Source organism: Hyaena hyaena, unplaced genomic scaffold (assembly GCF_003009895.1).
Source record: "Hyaena hyaena isolate Hyena2069 unplaced genomic scaffold, ASM300989v1 scaffold_126, whole genome shotgun sequence".
NCBI classification, from domain to species: domain Eukaryota; kingdom Metazoa; phylum Chordata; class Mammalia; order Carnivora; family Hyaenidae; genus Hyaena; species Hyaena hyaena.
Window position 1 is genome coordinate 1543781 of NW_024080759.1, and position 22891 is coordinate 1566671.

General features: G+C 34.8%; 1 protein-coding gene across 1 annotated transcript in view; it reads left to right on the forward strand.

The window, feature by feature from the left end:
- BAZ2B (bromodomain adjacent to zinc finger domain 2B) overlaps positions 1-17736 on the forward strand; it is a 299967-nt gene extending 282231 nt beyond the window's left edge. The window contains exons 33-38 of the mRNA XM_039237514.1: positions 2800-3110; positions 3497-3632; positions 7003-7149; positions 11880-12145; positions 12394-12537; positions 16262-17736. Coding sequence (XP_039093445.1) covers positions 2800-3110; positions 3497-3632; positions 7003-7149; positions 11880-12145; positions 12394-12537; positions 16262-16415 — 1158 coding nt within the window. The 3' untranslated portion in view covers positions 16416-17736. The remainder of the gene's footprint in view (positions 1-2799; positions 3111-3496; positions 3633-7002; positions 7150-11879; positions 12146-12393; positions 12538-16261) is intronic.
- The last annotated feature ends 5155 nt before the right edge of the window (positions 17737-22891 follow it).

A 22891-nucleotide genomic window follows, 5' to 3' on the forward strand; every position in this document is an offset into this window, starting at 1 on the left:
ATGTTTTATCCAGAATGAGAAGCTTATGCCATAATACTATCATATCCAATAATTAAACTATTTCTTCAAAATTATTTTTTTTTAATTTTTTAATTATTTCTGAGAGAGAGACAGACAGACAATGTGAGCAGGGGAGGGTCAGAGAGAGAGGGAGACACAGAATCCAAAACAGGCTCCAGGCTCTGAGCTAGCTGTCAGCACAGAGCCTGACGCGGGGCTCGAACCCATGAACCGTGAGATCATGACCTGGGCCGAAGCCAGACACTTAAATGACTGAGCCACCCAGGCACCCCTCTTCAAAATTACTTTAATGCTGGCATTTGGAAACTTTCAGGGATCTCCAAAAAATATCATTTTCCAGAGCTAATAAAATATCCCTTTCTTGCCACAAACATAACTACCAACTTTGGGAAGCAAAAATTTATCATTTACAGTAACTATTGTACTAGCCAACTATATGAATCTTCTTCCTGGTACTGTAATACAATATAAAACTAACTCATTTATCTGGCATCTTCAACAAATGAACTCCTTCTACACAAATTAATTTTCTGGAGAAATGATAATTATTCCTTTTAGTGGCATAATTTTTTAACATATTTATTGGGTCACTTATGCATTACACTGCCTTCTTAAATTGAGAATAATGAGTTTGATTTAAATTTTCTTGGTGACTTAGTATCTTTAATATGAAGACCTATTGTTAGATAATGATCCCCTCAGGAAATGCGAAGAGGTTTTACCCCTACATTAAATAATCCTAGTGTGCTTTGCTTCTTAAACTATATCTGCTTTCTGTAGTCTGTTTTCTCTCATTGTAAATTGTTACTACTTGCTGGTTTAAATTAGATTGGTTCTAAAAACACAAAAACAAAATAAATAAATAAATTTGACTGGTTCTGCCAGCCCTATTTTCCTCCAGTTTCTATCCCTCTATCTAATTTGCCAGTTCTGATTGGCTATTGGTTGAAAAAGCATATCATCATGCTTTTCTAACTTCTGTATAAAGTCAGAGCATGGACCTGAAACTTTTTCCTGGAGACATATTCAGGTTTCAGTGCATTGACCCTATCACATTACTGGCTGCTTAGATGTTTTTGGCTGTGTTCTCAGTAGCTAAGTAGAATTTTTTTTTTAAGTTTATTTATTTACTTTGAGAGAGAGAGAAAGCTCAATGGGGACGGGTAGAGAGAGAGAATCCCAAACAGACTCCCACCGCCAGCAGGAGCCTGACATGGGGCTGGAACTCATCAAATGTGAGATCATGACCTGAGCCCAAGTTGGACACTTAACCAACTGAGCTACCCAGGTGCTCTGGATTTTTTTTTTAATTGGGATGTAGTATCCCTTTAGAACTATAAGAATGAGGCCATTTGACATGACTTGTACCTAATGCACTTATGTGTACTATTCGTAATTTCACCCTTACTTTCTAAATATAAATGCCCTACTGAGTTAATGAGGAAGAATTGATCCCAGTATATAAGGCAAAGTAATTTTCTCTAAAGAGACTTAATTAAAAGGATAGCGTTCATTTTGTTTTTTATTTACTAACTATCTATTCCACATTAGTCAGTGGACATCACAAAATTAGATAAAAGGTGGTTTCTGCCCTCAGAAAGCTTTTCATATAATAGAGAGACAAGACATGTATCCATCTCTGCAGAATCTAGTAACTGATTGCCGAAAAGTATACAGTCACCCATGAGTTTAGGAAAAGAATATATAGCTTCTGATGGAGATATGAGAGCAATCAGAATATTTCATATAGAAGTTGAGTTGGAATTTGAGAAGATGAGGAAGCTTTTGACGGTCAGGGAATAGGTAATGCCATACCAGGAGAAGTGAACAGCACGAATGGAGCACCAGGATCAGGAAGCTCAGAACATGTTTGTGGAGTGACAGGTCATGGAATTTGACTGCAGTGGGAGATATGTAAATGAGAACATGAAAGATAGGGTAGGTTGAGGTACTTGAATGTCATGGTAAAAGTATAGGGAATAGTTAAATAGGGAATCTTTGAAGGATTTAGAACTAGAAGGTTGATATAAACAAGCTGAGTTGTAAGATCATTTATTCAATCGACATACCTATATTAAGTGCCATTTGTTTGCCTTCACTCTCCTGGAGATAAAATGACTAAAAGCAGACATGGTCCCTGTCCTCGTGGAATATAGAGCTAGTGTAAAATTGTGACTACACAAAGCTCTGGAGTATTATGTGGTTCTGTGAGAGCCTGTAATGGGGAGACTTCACCTCTGGAAGGACGTCAGGGAAGAATTCCCTGAGGAAGTAAATTTTAACATGAGAGCTACAGGATGAGTAGAGGTAGGTAGGTGAGGAGGAACAGGGGAAAGCCATACAGACCAGTGTAACAACTTAAGCAAAGCTCGTGTGGCTGAAGGAAGAATGGTAAGTACAAGGACCTGTACAGAAGAGTGGTGGAAAGAATGAAAATGGAAAGGAAGAGCAAAGTTTAGAGACTACTAAGAGCTTTCCATTTAAGGGTTCCCACAAAATCAATAAGCATGTATTTTCAAGTCCTTCAGAACACTCTGCTGATTTTCATTATACCTTTCATATCAAAAGTTATTAAACTTTCTTCTTCAATCCTTTCTTACACCTGTTTCTTTTAATTTTCTGTTCTTGTTTCTACCTAACATTAGGAAACACAAGGTAAACGTTCAGTCACGTTTCTTGAGATCAGCTGGTGTCTGCTGCTATATTTTAAGTACAGGTAATTCACCCGTCAGGCATTTTAAGAGGAAGCCATAATAACATTATTCTCTTGATATATAGGGTTGGATGTGTCCAGAGCCTGCATCAGAAAGGGAGGACTTGGTATATTTTGAACATAAGTCATTTTCTAAGTTGTGCAAGGAGCATGATGGAGAATTTACTGGCGAAGAAGAAAGCAGTGCACATGCACTAGAACGGAAGAGTGACAACCCCCTAGATATAGCTGTAACCAGGCTGGCTGATTTGGAGCGGAACATTGAGAGAAGGTATCTGAAGAGCCCCTTAAGTACCACCATTCAGATCAAACTGGATAATGTGGGCACAGTTACTGTCCCTGCTCCTGCACCATCCATTAGTGGTGATGGTGACGGGTAGGTTATTGAGATTAACTTGAAAAATTATTGTGCTTCTTTGCTAATTGGAGCCTATTTTCTATTGCCTGTTATCTATGTATCTTCTTGTATGTCTGTGATCCATATGGATCATGCTATTTGCATGGTGCTTTGTAAAAACATTTTTTTTTTGTTATGTGCGTTGATAATCCTGCAAAGTGATCTTACATTTACCTGGTTGTGACTAAGCTTTGAGGCACGTAGCCACGGTCTGTGCACTACATCAAATTTAGTTGCTTAAACCTTATTCTTATTGGCTGTTACATGTTTTTGTCATTGCTTGGCTTTCAGTGTGATGATTGTTTCACATTCAGTAACCATAAATATGGATATGACCTACTTAATTTTTCTATATTTCAATGCAGAATTGAAGAGGATATTGCTCCAGGGCTCAGGGTATGGAGAAGGGCATTATCAGAAGCTCGCAGTGCTGCACAGGTAGCTCTGTGCATTCAGCAGTTACAGAAATCAATAGCATGGGAAAAATCAATTATGAAAGTTGTAAGTGTTTTCATTTAAGAAATACTATAACTAATTTACTTTGTCCTGTTTTTCCCAACCTCTAAATCTTTCCTAATTATACATTACTTCTTGCCAAAATAATGTATGCTTTACTTGACACTTTGCTTAATTCTTAAATACTGTATTGGTTTGATACTTTTCTCCTTATTTTGAGCTTTTTGAAGGAACCTCCCAAATGTGTTCTCTTGTTTTTTAAAATCTTGATTCGCATTCCATTGAATATTGTTTATAACTCTGAAGTTTTCTTCTGTATTCTGTCAACATAATAGTTGTTAATGTAAATATTTTGAAGACCTTTTCATGCTTGTAAATATTCCAGTTGCAAACATCTGCTACAGACATTCACTGCATCCCTTTTTTAATATTTTTTTTAAATGTTTAATGTTTATTTATTTTTGAGAGAGACAGACAAAGCATGAGTGGGAGAGGAGCAGAAAGAGAGGGAGACATAGAATCCGAAGCAGGCTCCAGGCTCTGAGCTGTCAGCACAGAGCCCAGCACGGGGCTCGAACCCACGAACCCTGAGATCATGACCTGAGTTGAAGTAGATGCTTAACCGACTGAGCCACCCAGGCGCCCTCATTCACTGCATTCTTAAAATGTCTTTATATTTCTATCAATTTTCTTTTTCCTTTTTTGCAATGCTGAAAAATACTTGGATAAGTAAATATAGGATAAGCAGAGAGCTCTTAGTTTGTGGACTTGATGTCGTGTATTTGGCATCAGATATAGCTGATGTGAAGAATAGATTTTTTTTTCCACTTACAATTAAAACTAGTTTTTCACCTTCTCTGCTCATACCCAAGTACTCATTATCATGTAGTGACCTCTAATTTGTACCAGGCACCAAATACAGTATATTCAAAATAAAAGCTATATTCCATATATCTTCCAGAGAGGTACTTATTTTAAATCATGTTTTCCTTTTGTGGTTTTTCCCCCTTCTTCATAAAATATCCATGGAATAATGACTCTGCAGTTTTCACAATCTGCTCTTTTCCAATCCAGATTATGTTTTACAATAAGTTTTAAGACATTTTTCTGTTCATCTGGTAGCATTTTTACCAGGTAAAAAGAATTTTTCTTCTAGAATTTACTATTAAATCCAGTTTTAAAATCACCTTGGAGAAATCTATTTGGTGAAACCTAGCCTGTAATGGTTAAAAACAATTGAATTCCTACATTAAAATAAAATTTGAACCACTGTTTTTCTCACATATACTGTAAGAGTCATCAGAATATGGTCAGTTTTGTTATAACCTATGTATAGAAACCTAAAGCTTGTTACCAAAACCTCCCTTTATGTTAGTATACTTCAGTCAAAAGCCTTATGTCATTTTTAGCAATTTCGTAAACTGTTCTACATGTTATTAATATACATTTAGCATTATTTAATCCTCTTATAATCTTCATTTTTAAATATTTAAAAATACATTATTTTCTATGAAACTGTCTTGAAAAGAAGGCATAGTTTCGTATTCAGAGATTAATGAGCACTTTTTAACCTTTAATCAGAAACGTAATAGAGCCTATACTAATCCTCATAACAAGTCTTAACAAGATTAGAGTATTCAGTTACCTTTAGATATGACCCCTTTGCCAGAGACCAGGCAGGCTTATCAAAGAAAGAAGGAGCTATCATAATTTGCCTCTAGATAATTCTCTGTGCACAGTATGCTTTATATTGTTGGTAATGTTAAGCATAGGCAACATCTACTATTTTATGCTCTACATTTGTTCTACCATATTATGAGCTACTGCTGTGATTTTTCAAGTGTTATAAGCTTGACACCTGCCATCCTTTCTTAATAAGTATCAGAAAAGAATTTTATTTTTAAATCATAAATGTGAGATGTAAGACTTTATAGTATTTTTAGTTATCTGTTATAGAAACAGAATTTACTTAATGTTCACGAATCTCACTGTTTAATTTTATTGTTATAGGGATTTAAATATAACCTTCCAAATGTTATTTCACAATGAATATTTACAGTGGAAGTTTTAAAGATGTAGTTTAATTTTGGAGAAATAATACCATGCTAAGGTATTTAGTGATATGGTTTTAGGAAAGGTCATAAAATAATACTGCTGGAATGCTAAACTCTGCTGTTTTTGCTGTTAGTACATATGCCAAATTTAGTATTGTGTATTTTACATATATTTGATAGATTTTTAAGCTGAATATGTGTATCTGCATTTTGATAAAATTTTGAAGTTATCGTTGGTGTACATACTGAGTTATATGACACTATTTTAGACTTTCCCAGCTTAAGGGTTACTGTTATATTGAAAATTTTAAAAATAGTTTGAACAGTTAAGCTATTTTGTTTTTAAGAGTATAAATATATAATTTTAAATTGATATGATTTATAGTTTAAATGCTTTTATTTTTTTAAATATTGATTACAAGACATTTACTACCGTGATTGAGAGTATAAACTAAAAGTCAAAATATAGTGTTAGTATTTACCATTTTCTAAAGCTGTCTTGAAAGTTTTACTTATCTAACTTTGCTTCTTTCTTTCCCTTTGTGAAACTTGTTATATAGAATACGCATGCATGGGGGAGGGCGGAAATCCACTTATAGATTTTAAAGTTCTTAATTGTACTAGAAACTTTTTCACAGAGAAGAAATAATTTTATTTTGTTCTACAAAATAAATCATGACCAATTAAATTATTTGATTTAATTTACTGTATCAGTTTTCTTCTCGTTACAAATCATTTTGTGGGATCCATTTTCTATACTTATGACACATGTTTGATTTGGGTTGAATTCCAAAGCTTCCTGGTTTGGACATATTTTTTAATCAATCACAAAAAATAGATGGATAATTTAGTCAATATACAGGGTCATCTCTTTATTATTATATATAATTTTGATACTAATACAAGTTTCCTAATTTTGATCTTAAAAATTACTCTAACTCTTACTTATTTCTTTCTCAGGATATCATGAGGATACTAAGATAAGCAAAAGATGAAATACATTAAAAAATTAAAACACCATGTATTAAAGCTATTCATTGCTTTATGTGCTCTAATGTCATGTTAATTATTTCATATGTTAATGTGTACATGCTTCTGAAGTGTGTGCAGGCATTCAACCTCTAGCTTTGTTCTTTGCAGTGTACCCAAAATGTGCATTTACCCCAATTGAACTGCTCACCCCGTCATGTGGTCCATATCTGTGTAATGAGAGATACATAGATGTGTATGGCTACTGTATATTTGTTAGCAAGCGGAATGTTTGTTACTAATATGAATTAGGAATTATGGTGTGTTTAATATCCCAACAACTGTTCTTCATAGCAGAGAGTTAATTTTTAATGATTTCTCATGTATTATAGTACTGCCAGATCTGTCGAAAGGGAGATAACGAAGAACTGCTCCTCCTTTGTGATGGTTGTGACAAAGGCTGTCACACATACTGCCATAGACCCAAGATTACAACCATACCAGATGGGGACTGGTTTTGTCCAGCTTGCATTGCTAAGGTAAGACTGATCTAACAACTAAATTTTTTAACTGCTGGATCAAAATGCAGAGTTATATGGGGATTTTTTTAAGATATAATTCATAGGTCACAAAAATCACGTTTTTAAAGTGTACAATTCAGTGGTTTTTATAACATTCAGTTGTACAACTGTTGCCACTATTTAATTCCACAACATTTTCACGACACCAAAAAAGTATATCTTTGTACCCATTAGCAGTCACTCCCCATTCCCTGTCTCCCCTTAGCCTTTGGCAAACACTAGCCTACTTTCTGTCTCAATGGATTTACCTATTCTGGTCATTGCAATATGCTGCCTTTTGTGTCTGACTTCTTTCATTAGCACAGTATTTTCAGGGTTCATTCATGTCCTGGCATGTATCAGTACTTCCTTTTTATAGTCAAATGATATTCCATTATATGGATATACCACATTTTGTTTATCCATTTATTCAGTTAGTGAACATTTGGGTTGTTGCCATAGTTTGGCTATACAAGTAATGCTGCTGTGAAACATTCATAACTCAAGCTTTTGTATGAATAAATGTTTCCACGTGGGTATATATCTAAGGAGTTAAATTGCTAGGTCATATGGTAATAAGCATACATATTTTAAGTCTCTTTCTGGTCACATTTAAATTAGAAACCTGTAGACACTCCGACCGATTGATTAAAGAGAAGCAATATAATAGAATTACTATAACTTCAAAGTTCTGTGACATATGTATATTAATACTTTATTATGTTTTATTTATATTATTTATATTTTATTTTTTATATTTTACTTTGATAATATAAAATATCTTTTATTTTATCATATGTTTATATTTTTTAAAATAGATAGTTCCATCTGGCGTTATATTCAGTAGTAATCATTTTTAATTTTTCATTACTCAATTATTTTATCATATCTAGTTAAGTGTAGTTCAATAATAATTTTCACTGGTTGTACATAAATTATGTTTTAGTTTCTTAACTGTCAACTTATAGAAGTCTTCTCTAAAGCTTCATGAATTGGTGTGTTAATTCTTGCTAATCATCTGGTAGACTGTAGGGGGGTTTATTTTTAATAAATTTGCTTAAATTAGAATTCTGGCTATCTACCATTCAAGGAGTGGTCTAGGAGTCCTAAGATCTATGATTTAATACAAGTGCTTTTATGTAATGCAGATTTCTAAGCCTCTGCTCTCTTTGTGTTTTAAATGCAGTGAATTTGATGTTATGTTTCTTATAGCAATAAAAAATATTAAACATTTGATTTTGATATAAAAATACTTTTTTAATGTTCTTTTTTGTTGGGGGGGACAGAGGATCTGAAATGGGCTCTGCACAGACAGCAGAGAGCCCATGCGGGGCTCAAACTCATGAACCATGAGATCATGATCTGAGCCAAAGTTGGTTGCTTAACCGACTGAGCCATCCAGGTGCTCCATAAAAAGCTTTTTAAAGTTAATGTTTTTAAGCCACAGTTTTTATAAATATTTACACTATCTGGCTCTCAGATGTCTATTTATGCATATATCATTGTGATTAAGTATTTTTACTGTACATATATGTGTTTGTACATACCAATATAAATACATACACTTTATTATATTTCTATACTTATTAGATTTATTTATTCTGTATATATCTCACAGGATCATAGAGTCAAAAAGTCATGTGTATGGATATGTATGTACATGCATACATGTACATGTTTATATACAGACTCATAGACACATAAACAAGAGATTTCAAACTCCATTACCTATAAAAGCTGGGCAAATAACACAGAAGGGTTGGGACTGTGGCAAACAGGAAAGTCCTGCCCTGATTTCAATATTACAGTCATTACTCAATTCCAGCCAGTTGTGGTCATGTAGACATGTGGGCCCAGTGTTCCAGGATCTACCAATATTTCAAGATTATGGACTTTTATGCATATCCTCCCAAATGTTTAACGTTGGCAACAAACTTAGAAGTTTTACAAGCATTATAATGAACCAAACAACAACACATTCTGTGGGCTATTTACAGCCTGTGAGCCACCAAGTAACAAACTTCTGATATATAAATATACAGACAACAGGAATGTGCCCTTGTGTGTGTAATCTGATAGGTTCTGCTAAGACATACTGAAGTTCCTCTTTGATTTTGGGTTCTAACAAGATAGAAAAAGGTAGGGAGTGGGACACTCTGTTCAAGAACAAAGTAAATCAGGTAACAGAGTAACTATATAAAAGCTTGCTTTTAAAAGTATGTATGTGGAGTGCCTGGGTGGCTCAGTTGGTTGAGCATCTAACCCTTTTTTTTTTTTCTTTTTTTTCTTTTTGTTTTTTTTTACAAATAGTTTATTGTCAAATTAGTTTCCACATAACACTCAGTGCTCATCCCCACAAGTGTCCTCCTCCATGCCCATCCCCCCCTCCCCCCCACATCCATCAGTCCTCAGTTTTTGTCAGCATTCAAGAGTCTCTCATGGTTTGTCTCCGGAAATGGTGGGGGAAAGGGAGCATCTAACTCTTAATTTTGGCTCAGGTCATGATCCCAGGGTCCTGGGATTGAGATTAAGCCCCGTGTCTGGCTCCTTGTTGAGCATGGAGTCGGCTTAAAGATTCTCTCCCTCTCCTCTACTCACTTGCATGCTCTCTCGCTCACTGTCTCTAAAATAAGTGTGTGTGTGTGTGTGTGTGTATGTGTGTGTACAGTGTAATAGGCAAGCTGATAAACATTATTTATTAAAGAAATATATAAACTTCATTGTCTTTTTGAAACATCACAAAGGCCTTTTGATTCTGTGATTTAAGTTTCATGTTTTCCCACTGCAGTTATGAATTTATTAGAAAGTTATCCCAACTAATAATTTCACCTAAGGAACTAGAAGTTTTGGCCCTTTATTCATGAAATTTTGTTCTTTTTAAGTGCCATAATTAGTCTAACTTAATTTAATCTTCATTAAATGGACTTTTTCCTCATTACGTTAAGCACTCTCTTTCTGTTTTCTCATGATTTCTGAGTGCTAGAAGTAATATGAAAACTCCAGAATATCAGGTGAATAAAAATTAATAGACTAAATAGAAAGGAGATTTCATAAAACATTTTAATTATTTTAGTTAGTGACAAGGGGGTAGTGATTCTTTAATATGATATGAAGAAGGTATCAGATTGAGAGTTTGCTTTATTATTTCAGGCAATTAAAATATCTCCTTAACTATACTTCTAACCTCCCAATAGAGAACCAAATAATTTTAATTGCTTAGGAGCAATTATTTTAAAATATGAATAGAAGAGTTCATGAATTCGTCAAAGAAATTAATATGAAATACTCCAAGGAAATGTTTTCAGCCAAATGTATTTCAAGAATAGAGCTAACTTGAGATTATGGCTAGACCAAATATCTGACTCTACAGTCTGAGATGTTTTTTAACAGTCTGAGTAGGAGAAGTCATTTTTTAAAAGAAGGTTAATACTATTCTGGAAAATCAAAACAAAAACATGCATTACCAGTGACTGCATATCTCTCTCCTATGATCTATTATATTTATTATAGCATTTAACTCTCAAAATACAGACTTATTTCCCTATTTCTAGATGAAGGAGGGGGGCTCACTGTTACATTGATGTGCTGTCTGCAGTTGTAGTTGCATTGCAGGCCACACTGAGATTTTTGTTCATGTAATTTTACAGCTAGAATGACTTTACCAATTGTGTGGCTTACTTTTCTTCTTTTACAGATGAGAAAATAGGGCCTCACAGACATTTTTGTACAAACGCCATAGCTAGTCACTGACAGAGCCATAGCTAGAATTCATAACCTTAAATTTCAAATGTGATCTCTTTTACACTATGTCTTTATTGTTTTCTGCAAAAACAGACATTTCTCTCTCTCTCTCTCTCTGTCTCTCTGTCTCTCTCTCTCCCTCATTTTTCACCATTGCTTTGCTCACACCTGGAAAACACAACTTTCTGGAGCTCTGTTTTTATAGCAAATGCTTTTTTCCCTCCCTTTTTCTAAAAAAAATAGAGAGACACCTGTGTGGCTCAGTCAGTTAAGTGTCCAACTTTGGCTCATGTCCATGATCTCACGGTCTGTGGGTTCAAGCCCCATGTCCTGCTTGGTGCTGACAGCTCGGAGCCTGGAGTCTGCTTCATATTCTGTCTCCCTCTCTCTCTATCTCTCCTCTGCTCATGCTCTCTCTCTCGCTCTCTCAAAAATAAACATTAAAAAAATTCTTTTAAGTAGAGATATATCAATTTCCAGTAGATTTAATCACATACAAAAGACTTTTTCCTTATTTGACACTTTCTGAGCTATTTTTCAAGATTTTGGCCTAGCTTTTCAACTTCCTCTTCAGGTATCTTATTAATAAGGTCTATATTTCTGTTCATTTTCACCTGTGTTCTTAATTATGTTCTCAAAGATAGTCCTTTTGTACCTTTAAACTCATTTGGTTAGTGCCCTACACTAAAGGATTACTGCTAAGTTCTTTAGTACCAAAGATGGATTACCATGAGATCAGCATCGTCAAATTTTAAGAACTCTTAAGATAGATTTTTCATGCTTTATTAGATTTTAACCTTATGTTATGGGAGAACAAATTCATAGGTCTCTATTAAAAATAAAATTATCAACCTTCTATATCAGAGATAATATCCTTTTTGTCTTGTTAGACTTTCATAATTTAATATAATAAAAGGTCTGTATATGGTTATTTTCTTATACCTCATTTATTTATTTTTTAATTAAAGGCAAGTGGTCAAACTCTAAAAATCAAAAAACTTCACATCAAAGGAAAAAAGACTAATGAGTCAAAGAAAGGCAAGAAAGGAACTTTAACAGGGGATACTGAAGATGAAGACTCTGCATCTACAAATAATTCACTAAAGAGAGGAAACAAAGACCTGAAAAAAAGAAAAATGGAGGAAAACACTTCTATTAACTTGTCAAAACAGGAAAGTTTTACTTCTGTTAAGAAACCTAAAAGAGATGACTCCAAAGACCTCGCTCTTTGCAGGTATTATTTCACTTTACACGTACTCATTTTATTTGTTTAGAAACGTTCTACTGTATTAAAGGTTGACTTTTTGACATCTTATACAGATAGGAAAGTGTAAAGTCTATAGTACAAGTAAATGTATTTCACCTTTTTTAATAAGTGAATTTGCATTGTTTTTACTTGAAAGATTATAAAAGCTAAGTGTTTAATAAAAATAGATCATTCTAAAGCATAGACACTGATTTCAAATATTATTTTCTTTTTAGTATGATCCTTACTGAAATGGAAACTCATGAGGATGCGTGGCCTTTTCTACTTCCTGTAAACTTGAAACTTGTTCCTGGTTATAAGAAAGTTATTAAAAAGCCTATGGATTTTTCCACAATTAGAGAGAAATTAAGTAGTGGACAGTAAGTAAATCATTTCAATTCAATATTTATTCAATGCTTAATATGTGCTGGGTAGTCCTCTAGTGAGCCCAAAATACATTAATTAAAGGTCCTGCCTTTGGAGGGTGTGTGCTTATATGTCTGTGTGTATGTATGGTTAGACAAGTCAATTAAAATTTTCTGAACAATTAAAAAGCATTGTGATAAAACTGCTTTTGACCTGAAGCCCACCCAACCCAGCCTAAGAGGTAAAAAAAAAAAGTAACAAGGAAGTCTCCCAAAGTAAGTAAATAACACAAGCTAGAGCTTGTATCATACATCAGTGGAATATCGATAATATCTCATGTGGATTTAATAAAAGTTGACTGTAATATTTTCAGACTGTTCTAATGTAGAGATAGAAGGTCATTGGAAATTTTAAATATTAAAACTTTTTTTGTGAGTTCCTGGAGAATACTAAAAATGTATTCATTAAAATGTGGAAGAAAACTACCATTCGCTTCTTTCTACCACATTCTCTTTGTGATCCTACCCAAAGAATAAAGTGACTTCCTGGTCACGGTTAATGATATTTGTTAGACTGCCTCAAACTTCCACCAGGAAGTAGCAGCTGTTAGTGGAATTCAGTTGGCTCTGAACAGTGGCCCATTTTGGAGCCACAAAAATGAGGCTGTTCACTTACCAAATAAGCCCACACAAAAGCATCCCACATGTGAATGGCCGGGAGCTGTGAGCTCATGTGTTCTCTTTTCCATTCTCCTCTGCTCCTCTATTCCTTCATACTGGTTTAGCCTAATTTACCCTGTGACCATAATTTTAGGCAAAGTCACAAAAGATATGGAGAAAGAAGGAATTTTACATTGAAAGAATAACTGTAAGATAAATTTTAATTACATTGTTGTTGTTGTTGTTGTTGTTGTTGTTATCCTTATAGCATAATATGTTATTTAGTTCCTCCTAACTGTTCTTTTGGTGAAAATCATTGTGCTCCCTAATTTACATTCAGTGTAGAAGACGGAAGTAGAACTTAACTCATAATAATCAGTGTCCTTCTCACATGTATGAAAGGATTTGAGAGACTGATCAAATGATTAACTTGTTTCTTTGGAGACTGAAATATCAGTCTTTCAAAAGATTTTTGTCTCTTGTTTTATTTTTTAAAAAATTATAGAAGGGTCCTACCCCGTATCAGAAAACATTTAAAATTATTAAAACTATTGGTTCTACTGTGAACCAAAAAGCAATAGTTGCTGTCTGCATATGAACTAGATCTTTTGCTTTTTCTTTCAAAACAATCAGATATTTAGGTGGGCAGCATCATGGATTTTATAGTCAACATGGCCACGACAAGACTTACACAGTGTCTCCAATTGCTGGATAGAGTATCAACCTAATCCTCCAAATCCCCAAAATAAACACTAACACAGAGCTTAGACATTACCAAATATTAGTGCTCCCAGAGCTTAGACATTACCAAACATTAGCGCTCCCTGTTGAGAATGAGTCCTGGCGAATGGACGAAGTCACAGCAGAAGCAGGTGGAGAGAGGGAGGCAGTTCCCTATAATCCTGTTTGTGATGCCAGCTGTGTGGGAGGCAAAATTTAGTGGATTCAAACCCTTCTAAATCCAAGTTGTTTGATTAAACCCAAACTAATAAGTTGGAACCAAAACTCATAAACATTATTTCAAATGTTGAAACTAGAAATTTATAAAATAGAGTGGAGGAAGTACCTACTTAATGACTCTTTCTGGGTTCCTTATGCTGCTCCATCTTTCTATAAAGGAAGAGGCACAAGATGTAAGAATAGTATTTGTTTCACCTGGTGTTCTTTCCTGGAGTCTAGTCTCCCCAGCACTAATCATTCACCTTTACTTATACTAAGGAACAGTCTAAAGAGATAAATGTTTCTCAAAATAACCGTAAAATATTTTATAAAAATTATTCCCACACCTATTGTATGATTCTGTTTATTTTAAACTTCCAGAGTAGATAAAACCACGGAGAAAAAAAAGACAGATTAGCGGTTGCCAGAGCCAAGATAGGGAAAAATGGGGATTAACTGCTTAATGGATACATGGTTTCCTTGTGGGGTAATGGCAATGTTTTGGAAATAGAAGTGGTAACAGTAAATGTCATGAATGTACTAAGTGCCACTGAATTGTCCACCTTAAAATGAATGGGTAACTTTGTTTGTGAATTTGCCTTTGTTAAAAAATAATTCCCAGAAGAACGGGAAAATGGGTGAGGTGACATAATTTCTGAATTAATTTTGTGAGCTCATTGCAGATAGAGAAAAGTTACTTCTTTTATTATGGCACATAGTAGAAGAAAGTGGTAAGGAGTGGAAGACTATACAAGGTATTCCATCAAAGAAATAATTCCACTTTTGCCAGGTCTCAGTTTCAGTGTGTACTTCATGGGTATCTCTAATAGGTAAATTATTTTAGTATCTAACTTACCATAAGCTAGAATTAATTTAAATTTCCAGAAGCCCTCTTGAACTGTATTGGTTTGGCCTGAGTTGGCTTGAAACAAACCACTCTTTTCTTTAACCAGTGAGTTTAGGCAGATTCATTCACCTTTCTGTTCTTTTCTCCATGTTCTTACAGAGAAAGAGGATTGGACTTATTCAACCAAAAAAGCACTTGAAGCCACAGTGCTTCCTATGGAAAGGAAGGTCCTCATAATGTTACCTCTGATGAAGGGATAACATTTTTTTTTTACTTATTTTAGATTATCATACTCCAGTGCTTTAGCAAAAGAGCACATTTGAAGAGAAAAGAACAGAAGTGGGAAATGGGGCAGATTTAACACAGAGCAATATGTCCTGTGATGTATGTAAAAGCTACAGGGCAAGTGTAACGTTTACAGTACATAAGAAGTATTTATATTATTTCTATTGTGACTAAATATTTTTGTTAATGTTTTATTTATTTCTGAGAATGAGAGACAGCATGACCAGGGGAGGGTCAGAGAGAGAGGGAGATACAGAATCTGAAACAGGCTCCAGGCTCTGAGCTGGCTGTCAGCACAGAACCCGACATGGGGCTTGAACCCATGAACCCTGAGATCATGACCGGGGCTGAAGTCGGACGCTTAACCGACTGAGCCACCCAGGTGCCCCTATTGTGACTAAATATTGCTTTACATTTTTATGTTTATTTATTTTTGAGAGGGAGAGAAAGACAGTGTGATCAGGGGAGGGACAGAGAGAGGGGGAGACACAGAATCTGAAACAGGCTCTAGGCTCTGAGCCATCAGCACAGAGGCTGACACAGGGCTCGAAACTGTGAACTGCGAGATCATGACCTGAGCCCGAAGTCGGATGCTTAACTGATGGACCCACCCAGGCGCCCCACGACTAAATATTTTTGAATGTGGATGATAGGGTACCACAGTTGGTCAGAGGACCTAATTAATCAGTCAAGTGGAATGAGTCTTGGAACAGAAAACTGTGTACAGGTCAAACAGGAAATTGGATGTGGCGGAAATGCTAGTTAGTTGAACTATATCTTGATCTTCAGAGAAATGTGTTTTTTCCATTTAATCTTTTCAAATCCTATATGGTTTAGAACACATGCAATTTTTTAAATGTTTAAGAGAGTACAATATGTTTTATGTCAGTTTAAATGTAATTATCCTAATCTTTTTTTGTTTCATTTTACCTTTTATTACATCTTCATTTGTTTATAAAACAAAGCCGCCCTATAAACACAGCCTCTAAATCATGTGTTTTCTTTCAGATATCCAAACCTTGAAACCTTTGCTGTAGATGTCAGGCTTGTTTTTGACAACTGTGAAACATTTAATGAAGATGATTCTGATATAGGCAGAGCTGGCCACAGTATGAGGAAGTATTTTGAAAAAAAGTGGACAGATATTTTCAAAGTGAGCTGAAGTTATAATAACCTCTCTTTTATTTTTTCCTTTTAAACAAGGACAAATGAGACCAGCAATGTGAACTGTATTTACATAAATGTGCAAGGCACATACATAATGACTTTTTTTTCCTTCAAATAAGCATCACAAAACGAAAGTAATCAGAAGAATGATACCATTTTTAAAGGCTTCACTCCTACAACAACCAAGGCCCTTGGTTATTGGTTTGTGTGATTTATCAGCTAATTTAGGTAGAACAGGGAAGCACACCCAAAGAATTTTCAAAGGAAAGGGTGTTATAGTGCAATAGCAATTAAAATATATCAAATCGCACTGAATATTCAACACCAGAGCTCTAATGTGGGAAATGGTTCTCCTTTCCCTCTCAATAAATATCTATTTTTCATTTTTTTACTTTGTAGTTTATTTTTTAGTGAATGTATTTAATTTTATGAATTATTTATGATTAAACCACATCCAGAATCTTCGTTTTCTGTGAAAAGGAAGAACTAGAAAATTGCTTTAAATCTTGAAAATACAACAAGGAATGTTTTAAAATATAAAACAAAGCCAAGTTAAACTGTTTACACTGATGTGCTATAAAGCACCAAAAATAAACTTTACTGTAGAGTTACAAGTACATTTATATATATATATACATATATATATATGTTGCTGCATCACTTGTGTAGTTAAATTGTATTTCAAGACAGTGAAGAAAAATTGACATGTATATACTGTTCATTATTGTTTATATTAAGTCTTGTTTTAAATATGTATTATGTGTATATATTGTTTGGAGACATTATTGTTTATGCCTTAGAAGGACTGTAGCATTTTATTTTAGTCTGAAGGTAATTATAGCTACACAGCTTGTACAGTAATTATCCTCTACCAACACTGTGGCGTCTCCTTGATCTTGGTAGTGCCTGCCTTTGAAACAGGGTGTAGGGGATATTAGTTTTCCATTTTTCTATTTTGTTATATAATTTTAAGCCACCAGGGCCTAAATTAAAGTATAATCATTTGTATCCATGTGGAATAAAATTGTGACAATTTCCTACACACACAGTATTTTTTCATAGAAACATTTCCTTCCCATTTGCCTTGCCTCAGAAATAAATTTAAAAGACATTTGTAACCACTGTGTTTTATCTACTGTGTGTTGTGGTGGCCTGTTGGAGGCAAATAGATCAGAATTTTTTTTGTACCTATGTAAGAGTACTTGAAGTTTTATTTAAAATAAAATGTTGTGAAAAAGGTAGCATCCTTTTTTTTAGGAGTGTTATTTTTCACTACTATGTGTGGCACGGATACAATAAAAGACTTTTGCAAACTAGTTTTTTAGTTTTTCTTAATGAACCTGAAAATACTAATTTAAATTTGATTTTTACAAAATCATAAAGGAGGAACAGCAGACTGTAGCTCAGAGAACAGTGGACTGGATGGAGGAAGGTGGTTTTAAGTCAAGTGCTGTGACTTTCATCTCTGGACAGCCTTTTATTATGTTGGGTTTTTTCCATATATTTTCAATACGAAAATTTTAGAATACATTTTAAAAGTCTTATTCCGAATGAGAAATGTCTCTACTGGTAGACATATAAACCCAGTTGTCAATAAGAAAATTGATCATATAAATTAGTCTGATAAGTCATGAGCTACAGATTGAAGTTTTCATGAAATATTATTTGATGCCTCCTGGGCTCTGAGGAATCAGTGGTGAAGAAGACAGGCACAGGCCCTTTGTGGAGCATACAGCCTAGTGAAGATGCGGTCCTGAGACAGTGTCCTTAGAGAATGCTTTTAATAGTGAAGGAAGAGTAAAAAAGTTTTGAAGAAAATATTACTCACTTTAAAATGCTTCAAAGCCACCGAGTATTTTCCAAAACTTCTAGATTGTTTGTGGAGACTTCTATGAAAATCAGCTGTTGTTATGTAAATATGTCAGTTTATGTTAACCAAATACTGCACTGATGCCTTAAGGGGCTGGTGCTTCATCAAAAAGACTATGTGAAGAAAATAACAAGGTGGTGCCGTGAATAAAGTGTCTGGTTTTCGTGTTTATGGAACTGCCGGATGCTCCATGGGGAGTCTTCTTCATGGGGGTGTTGTGCCTTAGGGATGATACTTGCTTACGTTAATTTATATTAGATGGTATATAAGCAGCTTGATAATAATATGTCTGGTGTCTGAGGAGCTCATAAATGAGAAATAAAATACTTAAACACACAAAGCATGATTTTTCAAGAGTGATAATTTTCTTTTAAAAATAAATGTCACTGAAAAAAGGAAATCTTGGTAAATACTGGCTCCTTTATTTATATTTTCAATTTTTTAAGGTATATTTCTTTTTAAGAGAGAGACAGACAGTGCACAAGCAGGGGAGGGACAGAGAGAGGAAGACCCTGAATCCAAAGAAGGCTACAAGGCTCTGAGCTGTCAGCACGAGCCTGACAAGGGGCTCAAACCCACGGACTATGAGATCATAACCTGAGCTGACCAACTGAGCCACTTAACCAACTGAGCCCCCCAGGTGCCTAATACTGGCTCCATTAGATTAGCATCTTCATGGTTGTTACTCAACAGGGATAGGTGTCCAAGAAGTGGGCATGATCGGAAAAGGGGAATTGGTCTAGGTAACAATTGTTACTATACATTTGTGGATCCTTTGTTTTGTGAACTAATCTTGCACTGAAAGTACCCTGGGTTGGGTATATCTTCAATGAACCAATATCATTTTTCTCTTTAAATATAAAAACATTTTCCTTACCCTCTGCTATCACACAATTACAAGTATATGGAACATACTTTAAGATAAACCCGAACCCTCTCCACTTAAGTTTTGATGGCTCTGTAAATTATAAAACACTGGCTTGCCTGCATATTTAGAGTTAGATTATTACTCAAGGAGTAACAAACCAAGAATAACTGAACAATACACTACTATTAAACACAGAACAATCATCAGTTTGAAATATGTAGAGAATATTTATTTAGTTGTTAACCATAGTGAACAGTGAAAGTGTATCTATGGGTATACTTGAATCATAATAACTAACTTACTGTAAATACAAGATAATTGCTTTTTCTTGTTTCAACCCCAAACGAAATTTGTTAAAAACCACTAATTTAATCAAAATTAGGAGAATCTAATCTGTCGTTGGTACTTTATGCACCCCCTCTGTGTTCCTCCTCTTTTCCATTACCTCCAACCCTTTCAAGAAATTTAAAATCCCACTCATCTAATTTCCCTGTAAACACATTCTCAACCCGGAAATCTGGTATCAATCATTTACGCCTTCTGTAAATTTTATTTGTAGACTCCCTTTCTTCTTATTTCTATCTTAAATATTTCCATTTGAGAAATGACAGATGTGAATGTTCTGTTAAGAGAATTTCATGCCAACAAGGAGACAAAGGAGGTATTTTTAAGAGAATCAAAACTCCCCTTCCATAATTATGACCAAAAAAAAAAAAAAAATACACCACCAGGAAACTAGTAGAATCTGATCTACTAGGAACTTTGCTTTAGTGAGAGATCTCCTAAACCTGTGTGGGCTACACTACTGCTCCACCTTAAAAAAGATGTTAACCCCCAACTGTATAAAATTTAGATAATTCCTCTTCTCAATTGATGTCACATTCTTCACATTGTTCTTATAAAGATTTTCTTTTATTTTATTTTTAGTTCTTCATTCAGCAACTCTTCAATTTCCTTTCCCCCATGTGCAAATACTTGGATATGTCTTTACAATTAGCCTTGTATATATTTATTTAGCAACACGTGTGTCTTTTCAAATATATAGTGTGAAAGCATAGTGTTTTTTAACTTTATCAGTTCCATTATGCTATAAATTTAATTGTTTTTCTTTTGAGTTACAAAGACTAATGTGTCCATCTAGTTCATTACTTTTGATTGCTGCACAGTATTCCGTCACAGGCTCATACCACATTTTGCCTTCAAATTTCTCTAAGAATGAAAACCTAAATTTGCAGTGAATGTCATACATATCTTTTATGGGCCCATGTGTGGAAGCCAGATTCCAAGATGTTTCCAAATGATCTTCTTTTTCTGGTATTCATGCTCTTGTATTATCCTTTCCCTCATTGTATCAGGGTTAGCCTGGGTAACCAACATAATATGGCAGAGTGATGGCCTGTGCATTCCCAGACTAGGTCATAAAAAACATTGCTGCTTTCACTTTGTTTTCTTGGATCACTTGCTCTGGGTAAGCCCAACTATTGTGTTATGAGGAGACTCCAGCTCCCATCTGGAACAGCCAATAGCTGGCACCAGCTTGCAAGCCATATGACTGCAGCATCTTAGAAGTGAATCCTACAGCCCAAATTAAAACATTCAGATGACTGGAGCCCCAGCCAACATCTGGACTACAATTTCATTAAAGATCCTGAGCCAAAACTACCCAACTAAGCTACTCCTGAGTTGTTGTTTTTAATTGAAGGATAGTTGACATATTAGTGTCAAATGTACGTCATAGTAATTTATTTTTGTATACACTATCAAATGATCTTCACTATAAATGTAGTTACTGTCTGTCACCATATGAAGTTATTACAATATTACCAACTATGTTCCATATGCTGTATGTTATATCCCTATGACTATTTTATATCTGGAAGTTTCTACCTATTGCAGCCCCCTCAAACCCTCTCTCTTCTGATAACTGTTTCCTTTATGAATCAGTTTCTGTTTTGTTTGTTTTGTTTTCCACATATAAGTGAAATCATTGGTATTTGTCTTTGTCTGGCTTATTTTACTTAGCATAATACCCTCTACATCCATCTATATTGTCACAAATGGCAAGGTTTCATTCTTTTTTATGGCTAAGTAATATATTCAGTTGTGTATGTGTGCATATAACATATCTTCTTTGTCCATCTGTTGACAGACATTTAGGTTGTTTCTATATCTAGGCTATTGTTACAGTGAGCATAGGGGTGCATACATGTCTTCAAATTGGTGTTTTTGTTTTCTTCAGATAAGTAACCAGAAATGGAATTGCTGGATTGTGTGGTATTGTCTTAATTTTTTGAGAAAACTCCATACCGTTTTCCATAGTGGCTGTACCCGTTTATATTCCCAACAGTGTACAAGGGCTCCCTTTTCTCTACATTCTAGCCAATACTTGTTATTTTATGTCTTTTTGATAACAGCCAATCTAACCAATGTGAGGTAATATCTCATCGTTTGATTTGCAGTTCCCTGATGATTATACATTGAGCACTTTTTCATATGACTATTGACAATCTGCATTTCTTCTTTGGAAAAATGTCCATTCAAATCCTCTGCTCATCTTTTAATTGGGTTGTTTTTTGATATAACATTGTGTATTCTTTATATATTTTGGATTTTAATCCCTATCGGATGTATGTCTTGCAAATATCTTCTCCCATGCAGTAGGTTGCCTTTTTGTTTGGTTAGTGGTTTTCCTTCATGTAATGTAATTTGATGTAATCCAATTTATTTATTTTAGGTTTTGTTTCACTTGCCTGAGGAGAATTGTCCAAAAAAATATTGCTAAGATTGATGTCAAAGAGCTTACTGGCTATGTTTTCTTCTTGGGGTTTTATGGTTTCAGGTCTCTCATTCAAGTTTTTAATCCATTTTTAATTCATTGTTGTATATGGCATAAGACAGTGATCCAATTTCATTATTTTTCATGTAATTGCCTAGTTTTTCCAACACCATGTATCAAAGAGACTGTCTTTTCCCCATTAAATATTCTTGCCTGCCTGATCATAGATTAATTGACCCTACATGCATAATTTTATTTCTGGGTTCTCTATTCTATTTCATTAATCTAAGTGTCTGTTTTCATGCCAGTACTATACTGTTTTGATTACTATAGCTTTGTACTATAGTTTGAAATCAGTAACTGTGATCCCCTCAGCTTTGTTCTTCTCTTTTTTTAATGTTTATTTTTTTAATTCTTTTATTTATTTTTTTTACACACAGTTTATTGTCAAATTAGTTTCCACATAACACCCAGTGCTCATCCCTACAAGTGCCCTTCTCCATGCCGACCCCCCTCCCCCCACATCCATCAGTCCTCAGTTTTTGTCAGCATTCAAGAGTCTCTCATGGTTTGCCTCTCTCCCTTTCCCCCACCATTTCCCCCTTCTTCCCCCCCTCGTTCCTCAGTTAAGTTCCTCCTAATCCTCCTATGCGTGCAATCATATGATATTTGTCCTTCTCTGCCTGACTTATTTCGCTCAGCATAACACCCTCAAGGTCCATCCACGTTGCTACACATGGCCAGATTTCATTGATTCTCATTGCCATGTAGTATTCCATGGTGTAGATAAGCCACATCAACTTGATCCATTCGTCCGTTGATGGACACTTAGGGTCTTTCCACGTTTTAGCTATTGTTGAAAGTGCTGCTATGAACATTGGGGTACATGTGCTCCTATGCATCAGCATTTCTGTATCCCTTGGGTAAATTCCTAGCAGTGCTATTGCTGGGTCATAG